Source organism: Acipenser ruthenus, chromosome 1 (genome assembly GCF_902713425.1).
Source record: "Acipenser ruthenus chromosome 1, fAciRut3.2 maternal haplotype, whole genome shotgun sequence".
Lineage (NCBI taxonomy): Eukaryota > Metazoa > Chordata > Actinopteri > Acipenseriformes > Acipenseridae > Acipenser > Acipenser ruthenus.
In genome coordinates this window covers 35,287,692-35,308,501 of record NC_081189.1, presented here as the reverse complement: position 1 = coordinate 35,308,501, position 20,810 = coordinate 35,287,692, and the positions used below count along the sequence as shown (strand labels likewise).

Genomic DNA, 20,810 nt, shown 5'->3' with positions numbered 1-20,810 from the left:
GCAAGGTGACACATATAGCAAGAAAATGGGGTTCAGAAAAGAAAACTAATTTTATTAAAACTAACTGGTGTCAAACTACCAAATTTGATAAAGAATGTATGCATTGCAATTTTTCAGATATTGTGTTTTTAAAAATGTTATGATAACTGTTATGGTGCTTTGACTATGAGTTTAAGAGTTTCTCTTCAGTTGTAGTTGCCTAAAATAAACATACTATATGTAAATTAGGCTGGGACCAAATCAAAACTTTAACAACCGGCTAATCGCACTTAACAAAATTGTATTTAATAGCGTTTTCTTTTTTTTGTAAGTATCTTATTTCTTCTACTCATAAAAAGAAAATGCTATTAAATACAGTTTTGTTAAGTGCGATTAGCAGGTTGTCAAAGTTTTGATTTGGTCCCAGCCTTATCCTCGATCAGCCAAATTGTCTCCACTATAACTAAGCGCCAGCACCATCTTGTGGACAGCAGTGCAAGCAAAAGGAAACCTGATCCAAGGTGGTAGCTCACTAGATGCTGCTGGCTCGTACTTTTATATACCTTTGATCTAGCGTGGGTTATATTTGTCTGTAGCAGTCAACTGAGTCAGGTCCTAACAAGTACTGTTAAAACTTGTTTTTTCAGGACAGGGCATTCTCTCCTAACATTAGTGCTTGTAAATAGAAGTAAGCCTCACACCCACACTCAAACACGCCTCATTTGTATCTATGCAAAATCGCCCACATTATCTTCCACAAACACTCACAGTGTACACATTCACACACACAGTGTACACATTCATACACAATGTACACATTCACACACACAATGTACACATTCCCACACACAGTGTACACATTCCCACACAATGTACACATTCACACACACAGTGTACACATTCATACACAATGTACACATTCACACACACAATGTACACATTCCCACACACAGTGTACACATTCCCACACAATGTACACATTCACACACAATGTACACATTGAAACACAATGTACAAATTCACGCACACAATGTACACATTCACATACAGCCACCCACATGCATGTTCACGTCTCTAAAACTGTCCAGTTACAATGTGTAACCCAGCCCCATCTACAGACACACAAAGAGCTACAATTCATACACGGCTGAGTCTTACCAATGTGAGTTTAAAACCACAACAGAAACGGTAAAGCGTCCATTCCTATAGGCCTTTCCTTATACAGGTTTATGTCAGTTTGCTGCATTTGTTCCCTAACCTGACAGACAACATGGTCTATATTGAGATTATTACAGTAAAACCAGATTAAGAATAGAAGAATGGCTTCCTAATTATCATTCAGTCCAGGGATCTTTATAAATCATTACAGTTGTACCTCACCTGCTTGTGAGTGTGTGTCGGACGTCTCCATATTTTTCTCTGATCTAGTATTAGCATGGGAAAAGCAAAGTAAATGCATGGTGAACTCAAAATAACTATGCAGATTTACCCCCCCGACAAACTTTCAGAATAGTCCTGTCATTGGGACTTCCCTGAAGGCAGCAGTTTTTAAAATGCTGGAAAGAGGTTTGGAAATCAGCAATCCCCAAGTCTCCCTGACTGTTGTGTTGCCAAAGTATTAAAAATAGATTTGATAAGAACTTCACTCACAGTGTTACGCACAAGGGTCTGAATCGTGTGTTTAGGTAAGGATTGGAGTTGGCTGAGAATGGCATTATGGAGTGGACGGTCTCATCAAACCTTGTCTCCAGCTCTGTCTGTGCTGCAGTTATTCAGTTAAAAAGCAAGATTATGTAAATAGGAATCCATTATTGTTCACGGTCTACTTACATGCATTGTCTTACAGTGCTTCCTCCAGTACAAAAATATATAAGATTTCCAAAAACCGGTACAAAATGAAAACTATACCATATTGAGAACCTTAGTGGGGGCTGGGACTATTATGTGCAGCCAAGATAGTGGCCATTAATATGAATCTTTGACCTGTCGCAAGTAACGCTGAATCAGCTAGGCTGGTCAGTAAAATATTGACTCCTTTTGCATGGAGGATCTCGGTAGCTACAGCTGTTGGTTCATCAATTGAATCAGATTCAGTTGTATTGTGTCTGCCAACTGATGATGTGAGGCAGAACAGTAATTGGATACCAGAAAATATGAATAACAGTGAGTTTTGGCCTCCGTCAGTGTTCTGGATGGAAGGCGTACCTCGCAAAGTGACTCTGTGCGAACAGAAGGGAATGTATAGTAACAATGTATACAGATCCAGAACTATTGTACATGGTGTAGAATTAACCCTGACACACAAATTGAAACATAATCCTCTTGTTATGTGTGCATGTAATATGTGCCAAAGCAAGTCATCAGTGACTGGGCCCAAACTTTGTCCAGCCTGTAGTCATTTAGCTAAACACTGTAGAATCTTGTTTGAATGTAATGATTCTGAAGGAATTTCTTTCTCTCATCTAAATGTAGATCCAAAGGATATTAAGAGGATTGAATGCATAAATTGTGAAGGAGGTCATTTAGTGAAATGGGCACATCTAGGTAAATTGGAATGTGTAGAAGGTGTCCCAGCTAAACGTGTCCAAGTATCTTGTAGGTACGAAGTGAGGAAGATGGCGTCTCACACCTGTGATGCTAAACTTTGGATAAAGGGGCCTGTTGTCGTTTTTGCGGAACCAACCAGAGCTGAACCCGGCACAGAAGTTGAATCCTGCTGGGAACGCTGGGATATGCAGGACATGGACTAGGCAATTTCAAATATGGAATGTATTATAAAATGAAGTGTCAAAGATATTAGGAAGGATAAAGAAAGAGTATCCTTGTACCACCAGTGGATGGCTCTCTTGCTCCATGAAATAGGTCAGTCTACATATGGTTCTAATTGAACATTTAGTAATCTGAGAATTTTTAAATATATATATATAATGAACGATTTACCACTAGTATATCTTATCTTCAGAAAGCATGACACTTGATAAAAAGCACCATTCCGGCTAAAAGTGAACGTTAATCTACAAATTTATGTCCTAAAACCACAAGATAAGAAGAGACTCTTTATGACCAAAAGATTAACTAACAAGCCAGAGGTCTTGAGAAAAAAATCCTGTCTCGGCTGGATTTTGTATGAACAAAGAGAAGGGTCAAGCCTAGTTGAATGCAGTTATACTGGCCTATATTTGGATTTAAATCTTAAGAGGGATTCACCAAAGTAATATTATAGCAACTGATAAACAGAGGTAAATTAATTGAAAGATTATCTTATAATGAAACAGGTTCAGTGCTAATTGACACTGTTTATAGTTCATAACAGTTATTTCATAAGATTAATAATATGTTTTAAGTATTTGCTATAATGAGAAAACATATTATTTAAAACTGACAAGTATTATTGCTTGTTCACGACTTTGCTGTAGTGATAAGAAGATTAAAAGCTGGAGCAGTATTCGATTTAATTCAATGGGAGAATGATACAGTTTATTTATCCTTCTATTGAACAACAAGACCTCTAGACATTATGATATCCATTGAATTATAGAAGTTAAAAGGTGTTGTGTTATGTTTTTGTGTTAAGTTTGTAATAATATACTATAATGTACCTTGTTATTAATCCACTATACTATTGTCTAATGATGGTAGATGGATTCCTTATAATGTGGTGATTTGAAACTGCTGCAGTGAAAACAGGGCCTCTCTTCTTATCTAGAAAGAAGGAATGTCCTTGGGTTCCACTTCAGCAGAGCTGCAAGCCTCATAGAGATGGAGTGTTAAGGTTTATGGAATTCGTGGTTTAGCACAGATAAGAATATATCTTGAAATAATATGCAAAAATTATGGCTTAACAGACCTTTATAGATCATAAATCTAAAAAGTGTTTGCACAGACTCTGACCTTGGAAAAAAACAAGAGACTGTGGAAACTGCTTGCAGTAACACATTCCCAGAGTCAGGTACAGGTCAGAGCCTGGTCAGTGCATCTCTTAATGGATAAATAATTGTAATTAAAACTATTACCACTTAAACTTAGTGAAACTAAATGACTTGAATATTGTATGAGACAAACTTTTGTCAAATACTCTGTTAGACAATGGTATATGGAATCAAAACTGACTCATTAACAAAATGATGAAACAATATGAAGTTAAAAGAAAGACATACCTTTAATTTAGCATAATATAATCACTTAGAAGATGATGTCACATATTAAGAACATCTCTGATATATAACACATATAAAAATAGTGTTTTGCATGCAGTAGTTTTTTTATATTATATTATAAACCAAGATCCTGGGAACCTTGGTTCACTTAACTTTTCAGATAACGGAGGGGCTCGGAGGAAAGCAAAGAAATGAGATCATAAGAGTTGAAACAAATGTGAAGTTTTTGAGTACATGACACCTATTAATTCTGAAAAGTTAGTCCGGATCTTTTGAAAACTATTATTTGTAAAAGGGATAAAGAGCTGTCTCACCTGATTAATGATTGGATTTAATTGAGGCGTCCCATGTATTCCAATAAGACGAAAAACCTATAAAACGCCTGAGTAAATTTCAATGGGTACCACACTCATCCCAGACAGGGCAAGGTGGTCCACCTTTTGCAAACCGACACAATTGAGCTGATTGAATTCAGTTTCATTTGCCTGGTGAAGACAGCCATATCCTTTTACGATTTATATTAAAGGGTAAGCATTAAGCAATTATTATTATTTTATCTCACATGTATTGCATGTATTGCTATAAGGGACTCACGCTATGTTTTAGAAATAAGAGAGAGTTTTGTTGAATGTGCTGAAATAGACCATTGGGTGCTTTAGGTGACGTGTTCTTGGCCTGCTTGTCGGCCTTGATTATATATATATATATATACATGTATTAAAGTGTTAACGTTGATATCTGTTAAGACACTGGACTGCCCAGTGTGTCTTTCAGCTGGGGATACGACGTAGCCTGTAGCTACTCTATCCAATATTTAACCGTTAATAAACCGAACGAGTACTGATCATACTCCGATTTGTAAACAACTTTAAATACATGAGTCTGTCAATTTCTTGAGTTCTATATTAGTCATCTGGATATACTGCGGGTCCAGAGCACGAACTATACCCCACTGGGAGTAATAACATCACTGTCCTCCTAACGTCTCCCCTGAGATAAGAGTGTGTGTTGAGCAATTCATAAGAGTACGTAAAAGAATCTGAATACGCGGATTTCGTGACAGACCCTTATCAAAAAATACTGCTATTCTACAGTAAATACTGCAATATACTGTGATAACGGTCTGCATTTTCCACTTCCCTTTAATACGTTGTGTTGAAAAAGCCCCTTCATTTAAGATAAATATCTCACTGTAAAAGGACACAATATAAAAATAAATGTAACTAGAAGTTGCAGGCAACTTGAAGGCTTCCAGGCCTTTACAGCAGAACAAGATACGGTCTGAGACTCGTGAAAATGGAAATCGTACGAACATTTTGTTAATTGGAAAGCATCATTTTATCGTGTGTGTTTTTTGCAGGATAACGGTTAGTATTTTATAAATGTCGATTTAGTATTCCTTTTGATAACTACTTGCGATTCGTTGTGGGAGTGCAATTTGCGCTGTGGAACTTTCAGTTGCATATTTGAAATACCCCGGCCGTCAATTCTCTGTACACCCCGAGATTATAGTAATTTGATGAAAAAAAAATTCAAATAATAATATAAAAAATGTCAATTTTACACTGTTAAAAAATAAACTGGGCACAGTATTTTTTTTTAACCATTATATAATTTACTATTAGATGCGATAATAGTATTAAGCAGTATATGCTTTTCATGGTCATAAGCGGCCTCCTGTGGTGAGATTTTCCAAAGCAGTCTTTGTCTCCAGAGACTGTTGTACAGTTCGCCACAAGAGGGCAACCTTGTACCACCCCATAGGTAAAGGCTAAACTTTGTTTTTTTTTCTGCTTGTTAATGTAAAACACAGTGATATTTCGTTTTTTGTTGTAGTAGTGGGATACTACAGGTAACAAGATAAGGTTAAATAGGTATAAGATTATGGCTGAAGCAGTGAGCTGTGGAAAAGGTGGTGAGTACTGCATAGAAGCTGGTCAGCTACAATTATAAAATAACACAGTTATAGAGCAAGCGATTCTTAACCGTTGTGTATATACTTTTATTTAAATGAAATAACTAGTTAATTAAAGATACGCTTGCAAAGTGCCCCCCCCCCCCCCCCCCCCAAAGTGTAAGGATTATGGTTTAATTGATTATTACGTTTTACTCCTGCATAATGTAAACTCCTAAACATTATACTTTATTAATAAAGTATAATCATCAAAAACTGTGTCCTGCAGGTTTTTTTTTTTTTTGCAGCAAGTCTCTGTGCAACCTGAATAATAAAAGTAAGGTATAGTGATTTTGAATGTTGACAGTTTATTTTTGCAAATGTTGCGCTGTGTTTAGTTGTGAGAGTGAGTGAGTATAATCAATGTGGGCGGACTATTGTGTAAAGGTTTGCTGAAACGACTGGGGGGGGAAGTAAACAAAACCAAGAATAAGTGGGAAAGAAAATAATTGTTTATTGCACAAATAATCAATAACATACAGGTTCAAGAAGGACTGAATTCAAAGACTGTAATGAGTGTGTTTGTAGTGGCAGTACTAGCGCTGTTAAACCACACTTCCAAGGCAAACTGAAGTTTGTTTGTTGTGGTCTATTTTTGTCCATCCCCCCACCCGGGATTTCTTCAGCTGTTCGCTAGCGGGAGTCTGTCAACCAAACCAGCTGCAGTACCTCTGTTTCCTGGAGTGGGAGGCTTAACTGCAACCTACCTGCTCCACTGTTCCTGGAGGAGGAGTCATTTCCCTGACTTACCTATGTCCTACTGTTCCTGAAGGGGGTGGCAGTTCCCCAACCTACCTGTGCTACCCAATCACAGGATCAAGAGAGGTCATCATTCCCAGTCGGTGGAAGAACGCAGAGACAAAGCTGGAATCGTATGTTTACAGCTCTAGAATAGACAGGGATGAAGAAGTGGGTTAGTTAATGTCCGTACAGGACTAGGGACTATTAACTGGCAATTGTAAATAAAAATCCACTCGCTGTCTATTTCCTGGTCCAGTCTCATTTTATATCAGAGAAATTACGCCAACAAGTAGCAAAAATCGAAGTGATGGTTTACAGTACATACTAGGCTTCCATAAAAAAAGAAATGAAATTGTCTGAAACTCACCCTGTTCAATACAGATAACAAAAAACAGAGATGCTTTTTAGAAAACAAAAATGTCTGTAAAAAATATATTAGCATGGCCAGCTCAAATCTGACACTGTACAATTAAACTTCAACATGTTGAACATGATTTTTTTTAACCCATTGGATAATAAATAAGGCACCAAAAGAAGCCAAAAAAGAAACTGATTCATTGAAAATGTGCAAAAGAAAACAAAAACACATTCAAATACTCCCATTCAAGGATATCTCCTAAATACACAAATAGGACCTCGTTTTAAAGCAGGGCTGTCTCTCACAGTGCCTGAGTTAAAAGAGTTAGAGCCAGGTCACCGACAGGATATTTAACATTGGGCGGGCCCTAAAGAGTTAAAGTGAATTGCCACTCCCAATACTGACAGAAGCTAATGTGTCGCTTTGAAAAGAGGAGAACAAAATATGAGTCACCTAAAAGTTACTGAACCAAAACGTGTGTTTACGACATAACCTGTTCCTACTACAATAAACCTGACTGATTTGTTGGTAGGGAAGTATGTATTTGAGGTTTTACATGAATGTGTGTCACAATGTGTTCAGAGAGAGGTCATTAATAAATACAAATTTATTTACATACATCCTGCCAGTCTCTCTGGTCGTGCGGTATCTATTGCTGATAACATTTATGAAGGCAGATTATAAATACAATTGCAGTTTTGTGTTCCAAACTAACACTGCACTTACTGGTACAAATATTTTCTGTGTTACTGCGAAAACATTGAATAATGTTCCCCATCATGAAAGGCAATTTTTGGAGCTGGGTTCATTGATGTGCCTCTAGCTTCATCATGCAATAAAAAATGCTGTTTTCTAAATACAAACAAGTTTGAAAACTGCAATTGGGATCCCAATATGTTTATCTTACTAGTGGATTAATGTAGCACAGGGCTGTCCAACAGCAGTCTCTTGAGCCACGTGCCGTATTGGTTGTCTTGTGGAACATGCAGTGAAAATACACAAAACGAACACATGAAGCTAGAAAATATGTCGAATCTTAGTTTAATCAAATTTCTTTGGTGCTATTTAGTATGCTTTTTAGTTTGTGTTGGCCATTTTCAAGAGCCTGCTGGTTGTCTTCATGGCTCTTTTAGTCAAAAAGGTTGCTTAGCTTAGCAATGTTACCAACACTGTTACAATTTATACGCAAAATTTATCGTAATAATAATGATCAGAGGTGTGTATTAGAAATGGCCTGTCAAAAAATACTAACTTGCAGTAGTAACACATAATGCACTTATAACTTGTGAGGGGAAACTTTGTTTTTTACACAACTAAACCAGACTATACTGCAGTTTTATAAACAGTATATAACTAATGCTATTATAACTATTTAAATAATTCTGAACCCACTGTATGTGTTGGTAGCAGAACAAATGACATAGTAAGAGAGTATGCACTCTCGTCAGGCCTCAGAAACTAAACAGGGCTGGGAGACTGTAACGGAGAAAGTGTTACGTGTGTGGCTTGTCACTGAATAATAATGAGTCAGACACAGAGCATTGGGTGTTGACACGTTGCACAGCCGCGCAGATTGAATTAACACAAGTGCTGACATTAGGGTACCAGCAATGGTAGCCCTAGTGTTACATTTAATAAATAAAAGAAAAAAACAAAGCTAAAAATAAAAGTTTGCCACACAAGGTGAGCGCTAGTCGCACTAAAAGGAATGTCCTGCTCCAGGAACCTACTACACTATGCAAACCCTCTCTAAACTGTTTGGGATCAACATCCCTTAAACTGACTTACTTCTGTGTAGGAACATAAGCTAATTATAGTTTTAGGCAAAGTTGCATTTGATTAGTTCCAATTGAAAAAAATGGATTAGATCGAGGAATTATAATAAACAATACAATAAGAGGGTTTAATTAATAGCAGATCAAAGGCTATACTTAACAATCCTTAATGCTTTGGCAAACCTCCTGCTGGTTGAGCCAGTACTGTCAAGGTTCCCGAGTTTCTTCGTCTTTTTTTTTTTCAGTCTCGTTTCTTTTGTCCCCATATGGTCAGGTTGTGTATCTTAGCTCTTTGTTAAGCATCACGTGAGCTGTTTCATTAGAACTCTTGAGTTCAGTTAACTGCCACTTCGTGGAAACTGATGACCTTTGCCTGACCCCTTTATAGGTTGTGGTTGACACCTTTTATCCTAGGCCCTTGCAGATGTCTTGGATGAGATATGTGTTGTTCCACTGTTTGCGTTATTGGCACTGTTCTTGTCTTAAGTTTTAAGTTTCTGCATCAGTGATACATGTCTTTACTTTAAACCATTATTTTAATTAACCCTTTACCGGGTACAGTTCCTACAGCTGTTGCTCCCAAAGTCCTGGCCTCCCAGCAACTTTGGGTCGTTGTGACGGTCCTGGCTGAGAGGCTTCACAGGCACCATCTTGCAGTTGAAGGGTTCCATAGTAGTTCATTCTGCGGAGCGGACACTCTCCTCTCCGATGTAAACAACGCGCCCGTCTGTGTAGCATTGCGGTGTAGTCGCCTCAAGTTGTGGCACAGATGCCTTTTGAGCTGTGCGCAGCCTACCCGGGCACGCCCCCCTGCCAATCCGGACCTCCCGATCAGCTCAGAGCCTAACTGCTCAAATGGTTGCCTAGCAACACGTCTCCACATCCCAGCTGCACACATTTATGCAAGAACCATCGACAGGGCTCTCCCTGTCACAGAGTCACAGCCAAGCTGGTGCTATGCAGGATGATTGACAAAAAATCTATTTTGACCCAGGGTATCTTGCTTGTAGAAAATGTACATAATTGTGTTTGTATTTTGTGCTGTGGACCACTATCACCGTCAATTTATATTAAGACTATTGGATTTGAACCCAGGCCTCCAGAGATTGAAAAGCAATTGTAATGATCCACATTTGCAAATAAGAGTCCCAGACAGTTTTTACTAGGCCAGTTTACACTTATACTGTACATTCTTAATTTCTGTGAGGAAATTATCAAGAAAGGTGTGTTTGAGTGGTTACACACAATGAGGCCAAACTGTATACAAGTCTTTCACATATTTGATATTTCAATTGCAGTTCATTTTAATGTTCCCCTCTATCCTACATTGTTGTGACTCATAAAACTCCCCATACCTTGAGAGGGAGTGGAAAGGAGTGGTACAGGGAGAGTGGCGTAATTAAAAATGTCAAGACTATCTTCACTTGCTATAAGGGAAGTTCAACCTGAAACAAACAACCTGAGTCTCACATGAATACATTGAGGGGGAAATCATTGACCATAAAGACGATTGCCTAACTACTACTGCATGTGTAAATAAGGAGCATTTGTTATCAGATCTCAGGAATTTTGCCGTTGATTTGGATTCATATTTATGTCTTTTTTGTCATCTGAAGAGAGAACATAAAGGTTGAAAATATGCCAGAGGACTACAACTTCTACGCTAAGGTAAATCATGTTTCTCCTATCCGATTTAAACTGGGGCTGAGCCCATAACTTGACTGATTTAAAATGAGTGCATAACACTATAGTACAGTACATCTGTGATTTATTAGACTTATAAACCGTATAATTCTTAATTTATATCTCAAAAACATATTTGCATGAGGAATAAAATTGATAATCTTCGCCATATTTACTATGAGTGCTAAGCACAAAATGATTTGCTTGGTAGGATAACTGATACAAACACATATATTTCCTATATAAACTGGTAATAAAGTATGCGGAAAAGTAACTACTATGTAGCTAACTGTAGTTAATGTGTCGGAATTTTGAAGTTTAGCCAATAAAATAATAACATGAACATTTTGAAAAACCTAACTGGTGACATTTTGTTTTAGATTTTCCACTATTGTCTGTTTCAGAGGATTGCTAATAAATGACTTGTTTGTGTAAAATGGTCTACAAATAAAGCACAAATAAAGCATTATTATGTATTTATTGATACATGTATTGGTTCGGAATTAGAATTCATTACTTGTTGCCATTTGTTTTCTGTTCATATACAAGTGGAATCTCAGCATTTTTTTGGTGATTCATATATTTGTTTAAGCACTGTTAACATGCACTAGCTTGCTTCAGTACACAACATGATGACAGCTTGGCATACGTCCAGTTTACTGACATGATGGAGAGTGAGCGGCGGAAGTGACATAAGCACAAGGCCACTACTGTTTTTACTGAATGAACAGAGCTTAAATGCTTGACTAGTGGATAGATCTTAAAATAAAGACCATGATCAGGGCTGGACAAAAAAATTAAAATGATCACATTCATTCCTAAACGATTACCATAGTTCATTTCTTCAGGGAAGTTATGGGTGCAAAGCTACAACAAAATCTATCTCCAATATGTCCCATAGATTCCTCACTATGGCACTGCTCCTTGAGAAACATCACATGGACGCATCTGCTAACCGAGTGCCTCCTATCAGCCCTATCAGCAGGCTTGCCACACAGGGATATGCACCCTTTATATATTGCAGAATATATAGTGGGGATTTGAAAAGCAAAGGAATCAGTGATGTCAATTATGCATGAGGGTGATACACATTTACACAAACATGTGTGCTACAGATGACTATTGTGCAGATGACTATTGTGCATCCCTTCTAAGATTTGGTCTCGACACTTCTGCCCTCTCAAGGTACAACAGTTTAAAGCAACCTTGTCCTCTGTGTTAGTTTGAACCTCTTAATCCCCCCGTGCTTTCTTCTCTGGACAGAGCGGGTCCTTTCGCAGATCTCCACAAACACTATTCTGTGCCATCCCTTTTTACTGCAACTGTGGGACAGAAAAATCACTGTACTGTATAGCACTGTCAATAGGGACTTTGCCAAGCTCAGAGATCATTAGTGCACTTTAATACATGAGGACCATCATGGATACCAGGGCTGTTGTATAAGGCTGTACCTTCAGAAATCTTGAACTAAACAATAACAGCGGCAGTGAAGGGGGTAATAAATGACTATTTCAAACTTTTAAAAGATTGCATTAATGTGGACTTCAGAAATGTTACATTTATACTTGAAGTGGATGTTGTGTGCATGTAGGCAACAACATGAAATCTTTATTGTTATAATTAATTCAGTTTTTAAGTGTTTTCTCTCTGTACAATTCAGAAAATTTCAGACAACATCAGACAACTCTTAATAGTACATTTTAAATGATGTATTGATACAATCAATATTGAAACCAAGTTTGATTGAGATTAGTAAAAACAAGAATGGGCATACAAGTACCATGTAGCAGCATTGCTGTGTATGTGCTTCACTAGACAATAGTGTTTAGTGTAATGTGTGCCCAAGTCCTAAAAATATGAATTCTTTCATAAAATATTGCACATAATTATGAACCTAACCTATGCTTATTATTATTTATTTATTAGCAGATGCCCTTATCCAGGGCAACTTACAATTGTTACAAGATATCACGTTATTTTTTACATACAATTACCTATTTATACAGTTGGGTTTTTACTGGAGCAATCTAGATAAAGTACCTTGCTCAAGGGTACAGCAGCAGTGTCCCCCACCTGGGATTGAACCCACAACCCTCCAGGTCAAGAGTCCAGAGCCCTAACCACTACTCCACACTGCTTCTCTATATGGGCATTATATGGCAAGAGATGTGGCAAATAGACCTGTATTATGTAATCCAGATAACCAAATGAGAGACCAAAGCAATATAATCATTTACCTTCGGTATGGAATGTCCCAGTCGGTGTGCGCGCAAGTGCGTTTTTCCTAACAGCCAGCAGGTGTCACTTCTGTTGTGTTTGGGATTCCGGGGGAGACGGGCAGAGTTTAGGTGAGACATGGAAACCCGGACAAATGCATAGGCACGGGAAGGAAACAAGGGAGTAATTGTTTCGTTTGGTTTCGTGTCTTATTTCTCTTTGCTTCACCTAGATAGCCCTAAATAAGATCCAAGTTCATACCTGGACAGGGAGCGGCTTCGTTGGGAGGAGCAACGGTCAGAGGAGTGATAAACATTATTGAAAGATAACTTCACCTGCTGTGGGAAGGTCGGCAAAAAACAACCTAACAGCAAAATCTGACACACAAAATCAGGAACCTGAAAATATCGGGAAACATGGCGACCGGTCAAGCATCTGTCTAAACCAGGGCTTAACTTTAAATGGGAATTATTTTTAATCTGATTTGAGGGAGTTATTCGTGTGTTTGTGTAACCTGAAGGGGTGCTCAGGTGGAAACGATGTCAGTGAATGAGCTCTACACCAAGGTAAGTGCAAACCAGTTCCGGGTAGCGAAGTTTTAATTTGATTTTGAAACAGGGTACTAAAAAAAAAAAATCGAAACAACTAATGCGTACATTCCAGGTAGACTGTACCGTCACGATATTCACTGTAACATTTTTGGATTGACACCAACCTAATCGTTTTTATTGCTGGATACCAATTTTATTGAATATGTAAAACGGGAAAGTACGGAATCGCATACCGTTCCATTTATACTTGTGTTGATACAGTTGAAAAATAAAATCTGGTTTTATCATTTTTCAATAGTTTGAGAAAAGATTGCATGAATTGTTGCACGCTTTCATGCGGATTTGTGTTACTTCAGTGTATTCTGAAAATGTAACCCATAGTGCCCAGCGGACAGTTTTGTAACTTGCTGCAGTTCTATAAATGAACACATCCCATTAATAGTAATATCCAAAAATCGATAACGCGTGGTGATTAGAGAGTTGCTGAAGGACATTGGAAATTACAATCTTTATAACTACTAGCATTGGCAATACACCTTTTGGAAATATTTAAATTAGAAAGGAAAGGCAAGTCGCGGTATCTCGGTGTGTGACATTTCAATCGCAACAATATCTATTCTATGATCTAGTAATAATAAATAATATAGTAACATGTTATTGCAAAATTTAAACAACGTATAATGAAAATGCCCGAATATAAAGAACGAACTTGTCTAACATACTGCACTGAAACATTATATTCCATTACAGTCAGGTATTATATGAACAGGTGCATTTTGGTTTCGCTCTGGTTTCGGTAATATAGGGAGTGGGTAACATTTACGAGTTTAATGGAATGCGAACAAAAATGTCAGAAAATATTTATATGCGTATCGAATGACTACAATGGGCAACAAAAACAAGATTTCGACCAATTGAAAAAAAAACAAACCAAAACTTTAAAATCTAAACGTTAAGATTTTTTCCAAGACTATGCACATCTTATACGTGTATCCCTGGGTGCGTTCACGACACGCAGAGTTTCGTCATTCTGCACAGAATCGGAGCAAGTAGCCACTGTATAAACGAGGGTGCTTTAATTTCATATTGTAGATGTGTTAGTCGCATCACTTTTTCTTTGTGTTGGGAATTTGTGGATGGTCCCTCCACATGTTCAGAACTCGTTCAGTGCCATAGGCAATGCGGGTATGCAGAATTCAGGTTCTGAAGAGAGAGAGAGAGAAGGAGGCAAGCATACAGACTTCCACAACCGTTTGTATTTAACTAGGCTTATCATACGTTAATTGTTTGATTATAAGTGTTTATCGAGTATTATTAATATTTTACATGGATTACTATTATTGTTATTACTATTATTATATTGATAACAAAAGGCGGGTATCAACATTATAACGCTAACAGTCGTTTCAGATTAGTTCTGTCAATTGACAGAGTTATCAGGCGTAGCAGGGGAACGCCATATCAATTTGGTGCTTGCTGTTCAAAATCATTTTTTGAATCAGTACTTATTAGGTCTGATAACTGCAATAGTAGGGCTGGTGTCTGTAGCTTACTATTACTGATGTTTTCAATATACAGGACTTTATTCGAACAAACCCTGGAATTGCAGTTTGTAATCTCTCTGGAGAATTCACTGCAACAGTACATCTGATATATTTAATCTGTTAGTCTCTGCATCGCACTGGGTGGATGCAACCAGAACTCGAAATGCAGAAAGACACAACACAGGATTTCCTTTTGATTTGTTATAGTTATTTTAGAAGGAATGATAAATATCATTGGGAGGTGTACCCTGGGGGACATTTAGAAATATTACCAGAGCTTAAGCACATTTTAAATTGTATCAATTTAGACCAGGGCAGCATATTGTAATTGTTTGGAATTGCATGACAACGTCAGCTATGTCCAGCACCATCCTGAATACCAAATATTCAAATGCCACATCTTCATGTCACAAGATGACATTTTAACATTTTCGTATTTTCACATTAGGATGGTATTGCAACGATTTGATACAATACATGCTGGTAAACCATTACACTACCATATCCTCTGCTGGTAAATGGTGCTGTCTTTAAGGTTTCTATATGTTAATACACTAGTATTATAATGATATTTCTCTGGTAGTTTTCAGAGTCTACTGAAAGAGTTGTCAGCATAGACATCGTTGGTGCCCTGCATATAATGTGTAACAGTGATGGCGATCAGTCTTTTTCTATTCCATGTCATTTTTTCTATGTTTTGTGTATCTAACACATACTGTTGATTTTTAGATTCAATATGGTTTTTTTAAACTAAGGGAACCTGTATGTATACAGTAATGTATCATCTACTGGGGTAAGTGCAACATGTTATGCAAAAGAGCTGGCCCACATGACCTCTGTGCCTAGAGCAGTCAGTTGGCTGTAAAGTGTATTTCTTTTTTAAATTATTATTTATTTCTTAGCAGACACCCTTATCCAGGGCGACTTACAATTGTTACAAGATATCACATTAGTTTTACATACAATTACCCATTTCTACAGTTGGGTTTTTACTGGAGCAATCTAGGTAAAGTACCTTGCTCAAGGGTACAGCAGCAGTGTCCCCCACTTGGGATTGAACCCACAACCCTCTGGTCAAGAGTCCAGAGCCCTGACCACTACTCCACACTGCTGCCCTATGAAAGTCTTTATATTACAGCATGCCAACACTTTAAAGACCCAGGGTGCTTGAAATCCTTAATATCTTCGTATGTCTCACTTCACACTTCTACATGAATCATAGATATTATAATTAAAAAAAACAATGCACCAACACAACAAAAAGAAGGCACCTGTCCCTCTGTCTTTTGGTGTGTAAATTTGTCCACTTACATTGTTACTTGTACAGTAGCTAGAGAATCACTTATCCAGCTGTGATTAAATACTGTTGTGATCTGCTCTTTATCATTGTAATTCCTGTAATTTTTAACTGTGGAGGGTCATGCATGTTTCAAACATACTTGTCTAGAGGTGCCCACCATCACCTTGAATGTCTTTCCTTGACACTGTGCTGTGTTTGGTTTGACCTCCGTCTCTGTCACGCATCCTCTCATATTACTTGCATGTAACCAGAACATTTTTTGTAATCCTGTGCTGGTGCAGCGGAACTGTGAATTCCATCTGCTTGTAAAAGAGGATGACCAGCTGTCCCAGATTGCGTAGCATTACCCCATATTTTCAAACGCATCACCATGTCCCAAACAAAGGCCAAGGGATGTTTGTTTTTAAGCCTGTATTATTATTTTTATTTTTTTTTTAACAAAAACCCACTTGGACAAAATGGTTTGTTCAAATGAAACTATAGACAGATAAATATAAGGTTTTCATTTTTCATTGTTTTTGTTGAAATAAAGAGATTCTGAAATATTCTGCCCTCTCTATAAAATAGCTAATTCTTGTCCAGGATCCAAGCCATTTCAATTCAGAGCACTAATGTTGTCACAATAATTCTGATTAGTAGGTGTACTTGCTCCCTTTTCTAAATTGAAATTTTTCTCCACATATAAATTAATCTTACAAATTTAAGAGGAAAGAATGAGAACCTGTTGGAGTGGATAGACATCAAAAGATAAAACATGGCAGTTTCATTTGTGGAATTCACTGACTTTAACAGCGGAAGATGGAAAATGCCAGCCCCTATAATGCATGTGTTGATGGTAGAGGAGTGATTGGCGGATCACGTTGACTAGGATCGCTTAAATAACCAAAGCTTTAACTGAATAACCAAGCAAATACAAACCCTTACCAGATACATGAATTTGATTATATTTGGTTCCCCACCCAAAGAAAAGGAACAAGTTAGATGTCTACCATTATGTGTATTCACTGTGTTTATACATTTTAATTTACATGTTAGCGAAGACCAGTTTAAAAGCTGCGATATGTTCAGTTGGAATCCACTTCTACCCAAGTTTGAAACTGGGGTCCCCTGGCTTATAATCTTGAAATATGTTTCCCAAAAATATAATAGCATTTGAACAAGTTGCGGTTTGGACTGGTAATAAAAAAGCCCTGCACCTGAGAAGGAGAAGCAAAGCCAAGCTCATGCTCATGAACACAATTAGTTTCATTAATAACAATTTATCAGGCAAAGTAAGTACACACGTCAGCAGCTAGACACAGTATCTTTTCATTTAAGAAATGCGTGGTTCAGAAACACTGATTTCTACAAACAAGTAACCGTCTGTAACAGCACACAAAAGCAGAACTAGGATTTCGATTCTTGATTAAATTGCAGTTGTGTCAAAAGAAAAGAGAAGAGAAATGATTTAGAAATCAATGAACTGTCAGCTGTATTAGCCAGAGAATGCCTTCCTAAGCTTCTAATGGGAAGGGTTGTCGAATTGTAAAACAAGATTTGCATGGAGGTTGTTTGGCAACGATGAATGGAGACAGCAACAGTAGTTTGTTGTTCGCCTTGAGTGAATAATTGTTTATGAATGTTTTAGGAAAATAAACACAGTACAGAGGAGCTTTTCTGGGAACTCAATAGCACTGGCGATTAAGTGATGATCCATGCTTCATGGTTGTTGAAAGCCTATGTTATTTGGAAGAGTCATTTTGATTACTAAATGGAATGATGCCTAAAGCTATAAGTCAATGGACATGTTTCATTACAATTTTTAGGCACAATACTGTATGTCAAGCTGTATTGGAGATGTAAATTTAGCTTGGTCAAGCTTAATAGTACAATGCAAATGAGATATTAGCTATTTAAATGTCACATTCATTTAGCCTAGCATTCTAATTTTGTCATACAAGCCCCCATTGTGTGGTTTATAAATGCAGTTTTAATTTTTTTTTTATGAAAAAGAAAAATCACGACTCAGTTAACTTTCATAAGGGTTCAAAAACACTGTCCAGACATCTCTGTGCTGAAGTTACTGTAGCAACTCGATTGCAGTCTGATTTATATTTGTGTTCAGAATAGACACATTTGTGTAAAATAATATATATGTCTGGGTTTGTGCTCACTACTGCTAAAACCAGCCCATAATAACTGTTTAATCCCTATCTGCCAAGTATTATTGAGAAACCTGGTTAATTCAGGCAATGCAAATATGTAGGCCCTATCTGTTGAGATTGTTATGGGGTGGTAATATAAGAGTTTCAATTAGGATGTGTGGTTTTACATTTTTACTACATTATTCAGAAATCAAACTATATTCAGATATTTTATGAAAAATAAAATATCATACTACCTTTAGTTTTCTAGTCATTTTCTTTCTCAGTCCCTTTTAAAAACATATCTATTTTGGATCTGCTGTGGGGGCCATGCAGGCCTCAACTGAAGTGTATTTGTTTGGTAAGGTTTATTCAAGTTTATCATATTTTCAGTGAATGACAGCTGTACTGAAGTCGGGTATCTGGAACGCTTTAGAAATACTAAAGTTAAAATTAAATGATGAATGTTTCGATTAGAACTCTTTTTCACGATTTTATATGCAACCAAAATGCTCAATGAACAAAAAAGCAAGAAACAATAGCACAGCTAGTAAGTGATCGCCCATTTGGAATTAACAAAATAACACCACTGTACCTCTACATTCAACACCGTGTATTGTTTAGTAGTTATGGATGTATATGCCATGTGAAATGCTACAAAATAATGTGTCTCCATGCGCATATAATTTTCCTGGTTTCTTTTGTACATACTTTTGTTCACTAATCACTTGAAGTAGATCACGTGGTCTGATTGCAGCAATTACAGTTTCATATCTGCAGCAGTGTAAAAAAAAAAAAAAAAAAGTCTTTACATTTTTTCCTGCAGCACTTCTAATAGGGAAGGGATCAAATTGGAATTTGTATTTCAATTTGTAAAATGTGCCCCTTGTCATAGACCCCATTCCGCATTCATTTTTCAATTACACTTTTTTAGCATGCCAGCTGTATTCTTTATTCTCTATATTTTATCCCACATGAGATAGCAACCCTATATATGATCATCTGTTGATGATCTGTCATGTACTGCCTAAAGCATCTTAGCTGTTGTACAGTTTCCATGCATTTGCATAGGAATGACTGGGGGTTTGTTGCAGTTGCTACAAACCCAGTTTATCATTGTACTCCTCTATAAATACAGATATTAGGCACCTGTGCTCCTTCCCAGCGCAACAGTGAGTCCATTGTCAGTCCTTGTTTCCCTAACTGTGCTTGTTTATGATTCCGCTTGGCTGCCCTAGTGGAAGCAGCTTGGTCACGTTGCTACGGAGATCCTTAAATGTGTAAACAGATAATGACAGGCCACTGTTCCTCTGGAGAGAGAGACTTAGCTGTAGTTCATGTCTGATTGGTTGGAGATGATGTCCGAGGAGAGGGATTACAGGAAGAAAAACTGTTCCGTGTTCAACGTGTACTTCCTAGACACACCTTGTGTGGTACCTTGTTGAAACACGCTCACAAAGAGTGACAGTGCAGGTGCAATGAGACAAAAAGGGGTGTGTGTACAGCATGTTGTCATTATAGGAACATTAAGTGGTGAAAAGAAATGCCCTGTAGACTAATTAATGATCCTTCACGTATATTCGAATTAGAGACAGATAATCGCTTCATCAACATGCAGAGGATAAGCCGCGATGGTCCATCCACAGAACAACAACAGAGACCGGTTTTGTGTTTTAATTTTCTGAGGTTTTTATTTTATTTGTTTATTTAGCAGACGCCTTTATCCAAGGCGACTTACAGAGACTAGGGTGTGTGAACTATGCATCAGCTGCAGAGTCACTTACAATTACGTCTCTCCCGAAAGACGGAGCACAAGGAGGTTAAGTGACTTGCTCAGGGTCACACAATGAGTCAGTGGCTGAGGTGGGATTTGAACCGGGGACCTCCTGGTTACAAGCCCTTTTCTTTAACCACTGGAACTGACCTGTACGAGGAACTTTCTTCATCTAATTTTCCACTTCCCCTGTCTGTATCTTCTGTACATATTCAGATGATCGTAATAAAAGGGGAACATCTCTGATAAAACTTTCAGAGCTCTTTTAAAGGACACACACAAATTAATTCAATGAATAATACATAGGGGCTTTTTAATTGCCCTAGGCATGCAGCCATGGGAATCTGGATTTATTTACAGTCAATTGAACAACTAATTCGAAATGATCTGAGTTTCATTTTAATAAGTGTACAATTTTGTAAAGTCTTTATTTTGTTTTCTCCCTTATGAATTCAGTTGTTTGAATAACGGAACAAATAAACAAGTGCGTTTAATCTGCTGGACAGTTCCAGTCTCATTTCAATATACCTTTGCTTTGTCCACTGGAGCTGGAATAAAGGCTTTTTTTCCTTTCTATTCTGTAGTTTTGTGATTGACTGTCGAAAGAGCTATTTATAAAATGTACTGTATGTGTATGTAAGTGTGTATGAGAGC

At 37.4% G+C, this 20,810-nt stretch overlaps 1 protein-coding gene across 4 annotated transcripts in view; it reads left to right on the top strand.

Moving 5' to 3' along the window:
• The first annotated feature begins 10,392 nt into the window (after nt 1–10,392).
• Nucleotides 10,393–20,810, top strand: part of LOC117972675 (unconventional myosin-Vb-like) — a 113,641-nt gene continuing 103,223 nt past the window's right edge. For 2 of the 4 annotated variants that reach the window (XM_059024267.1, XM_059024278.1), the window contains exon 1: nt 10,393–10,632. In XM_059024267.1, the coding sequence (XP_058880250.1) occupies nt 10,603–10,632 (30 nt within the window). In that variant the 5' untranslated portion in view covers nt 10,393–10,602. Of the gene's footprint in view, nt 10,633–12,909; nt 13,431–20,810 lie in introns of those variants that run through there. The other 2 variants (XM_059024274.1, XM_059024272.1) reach the window with 2 other exon arrangements.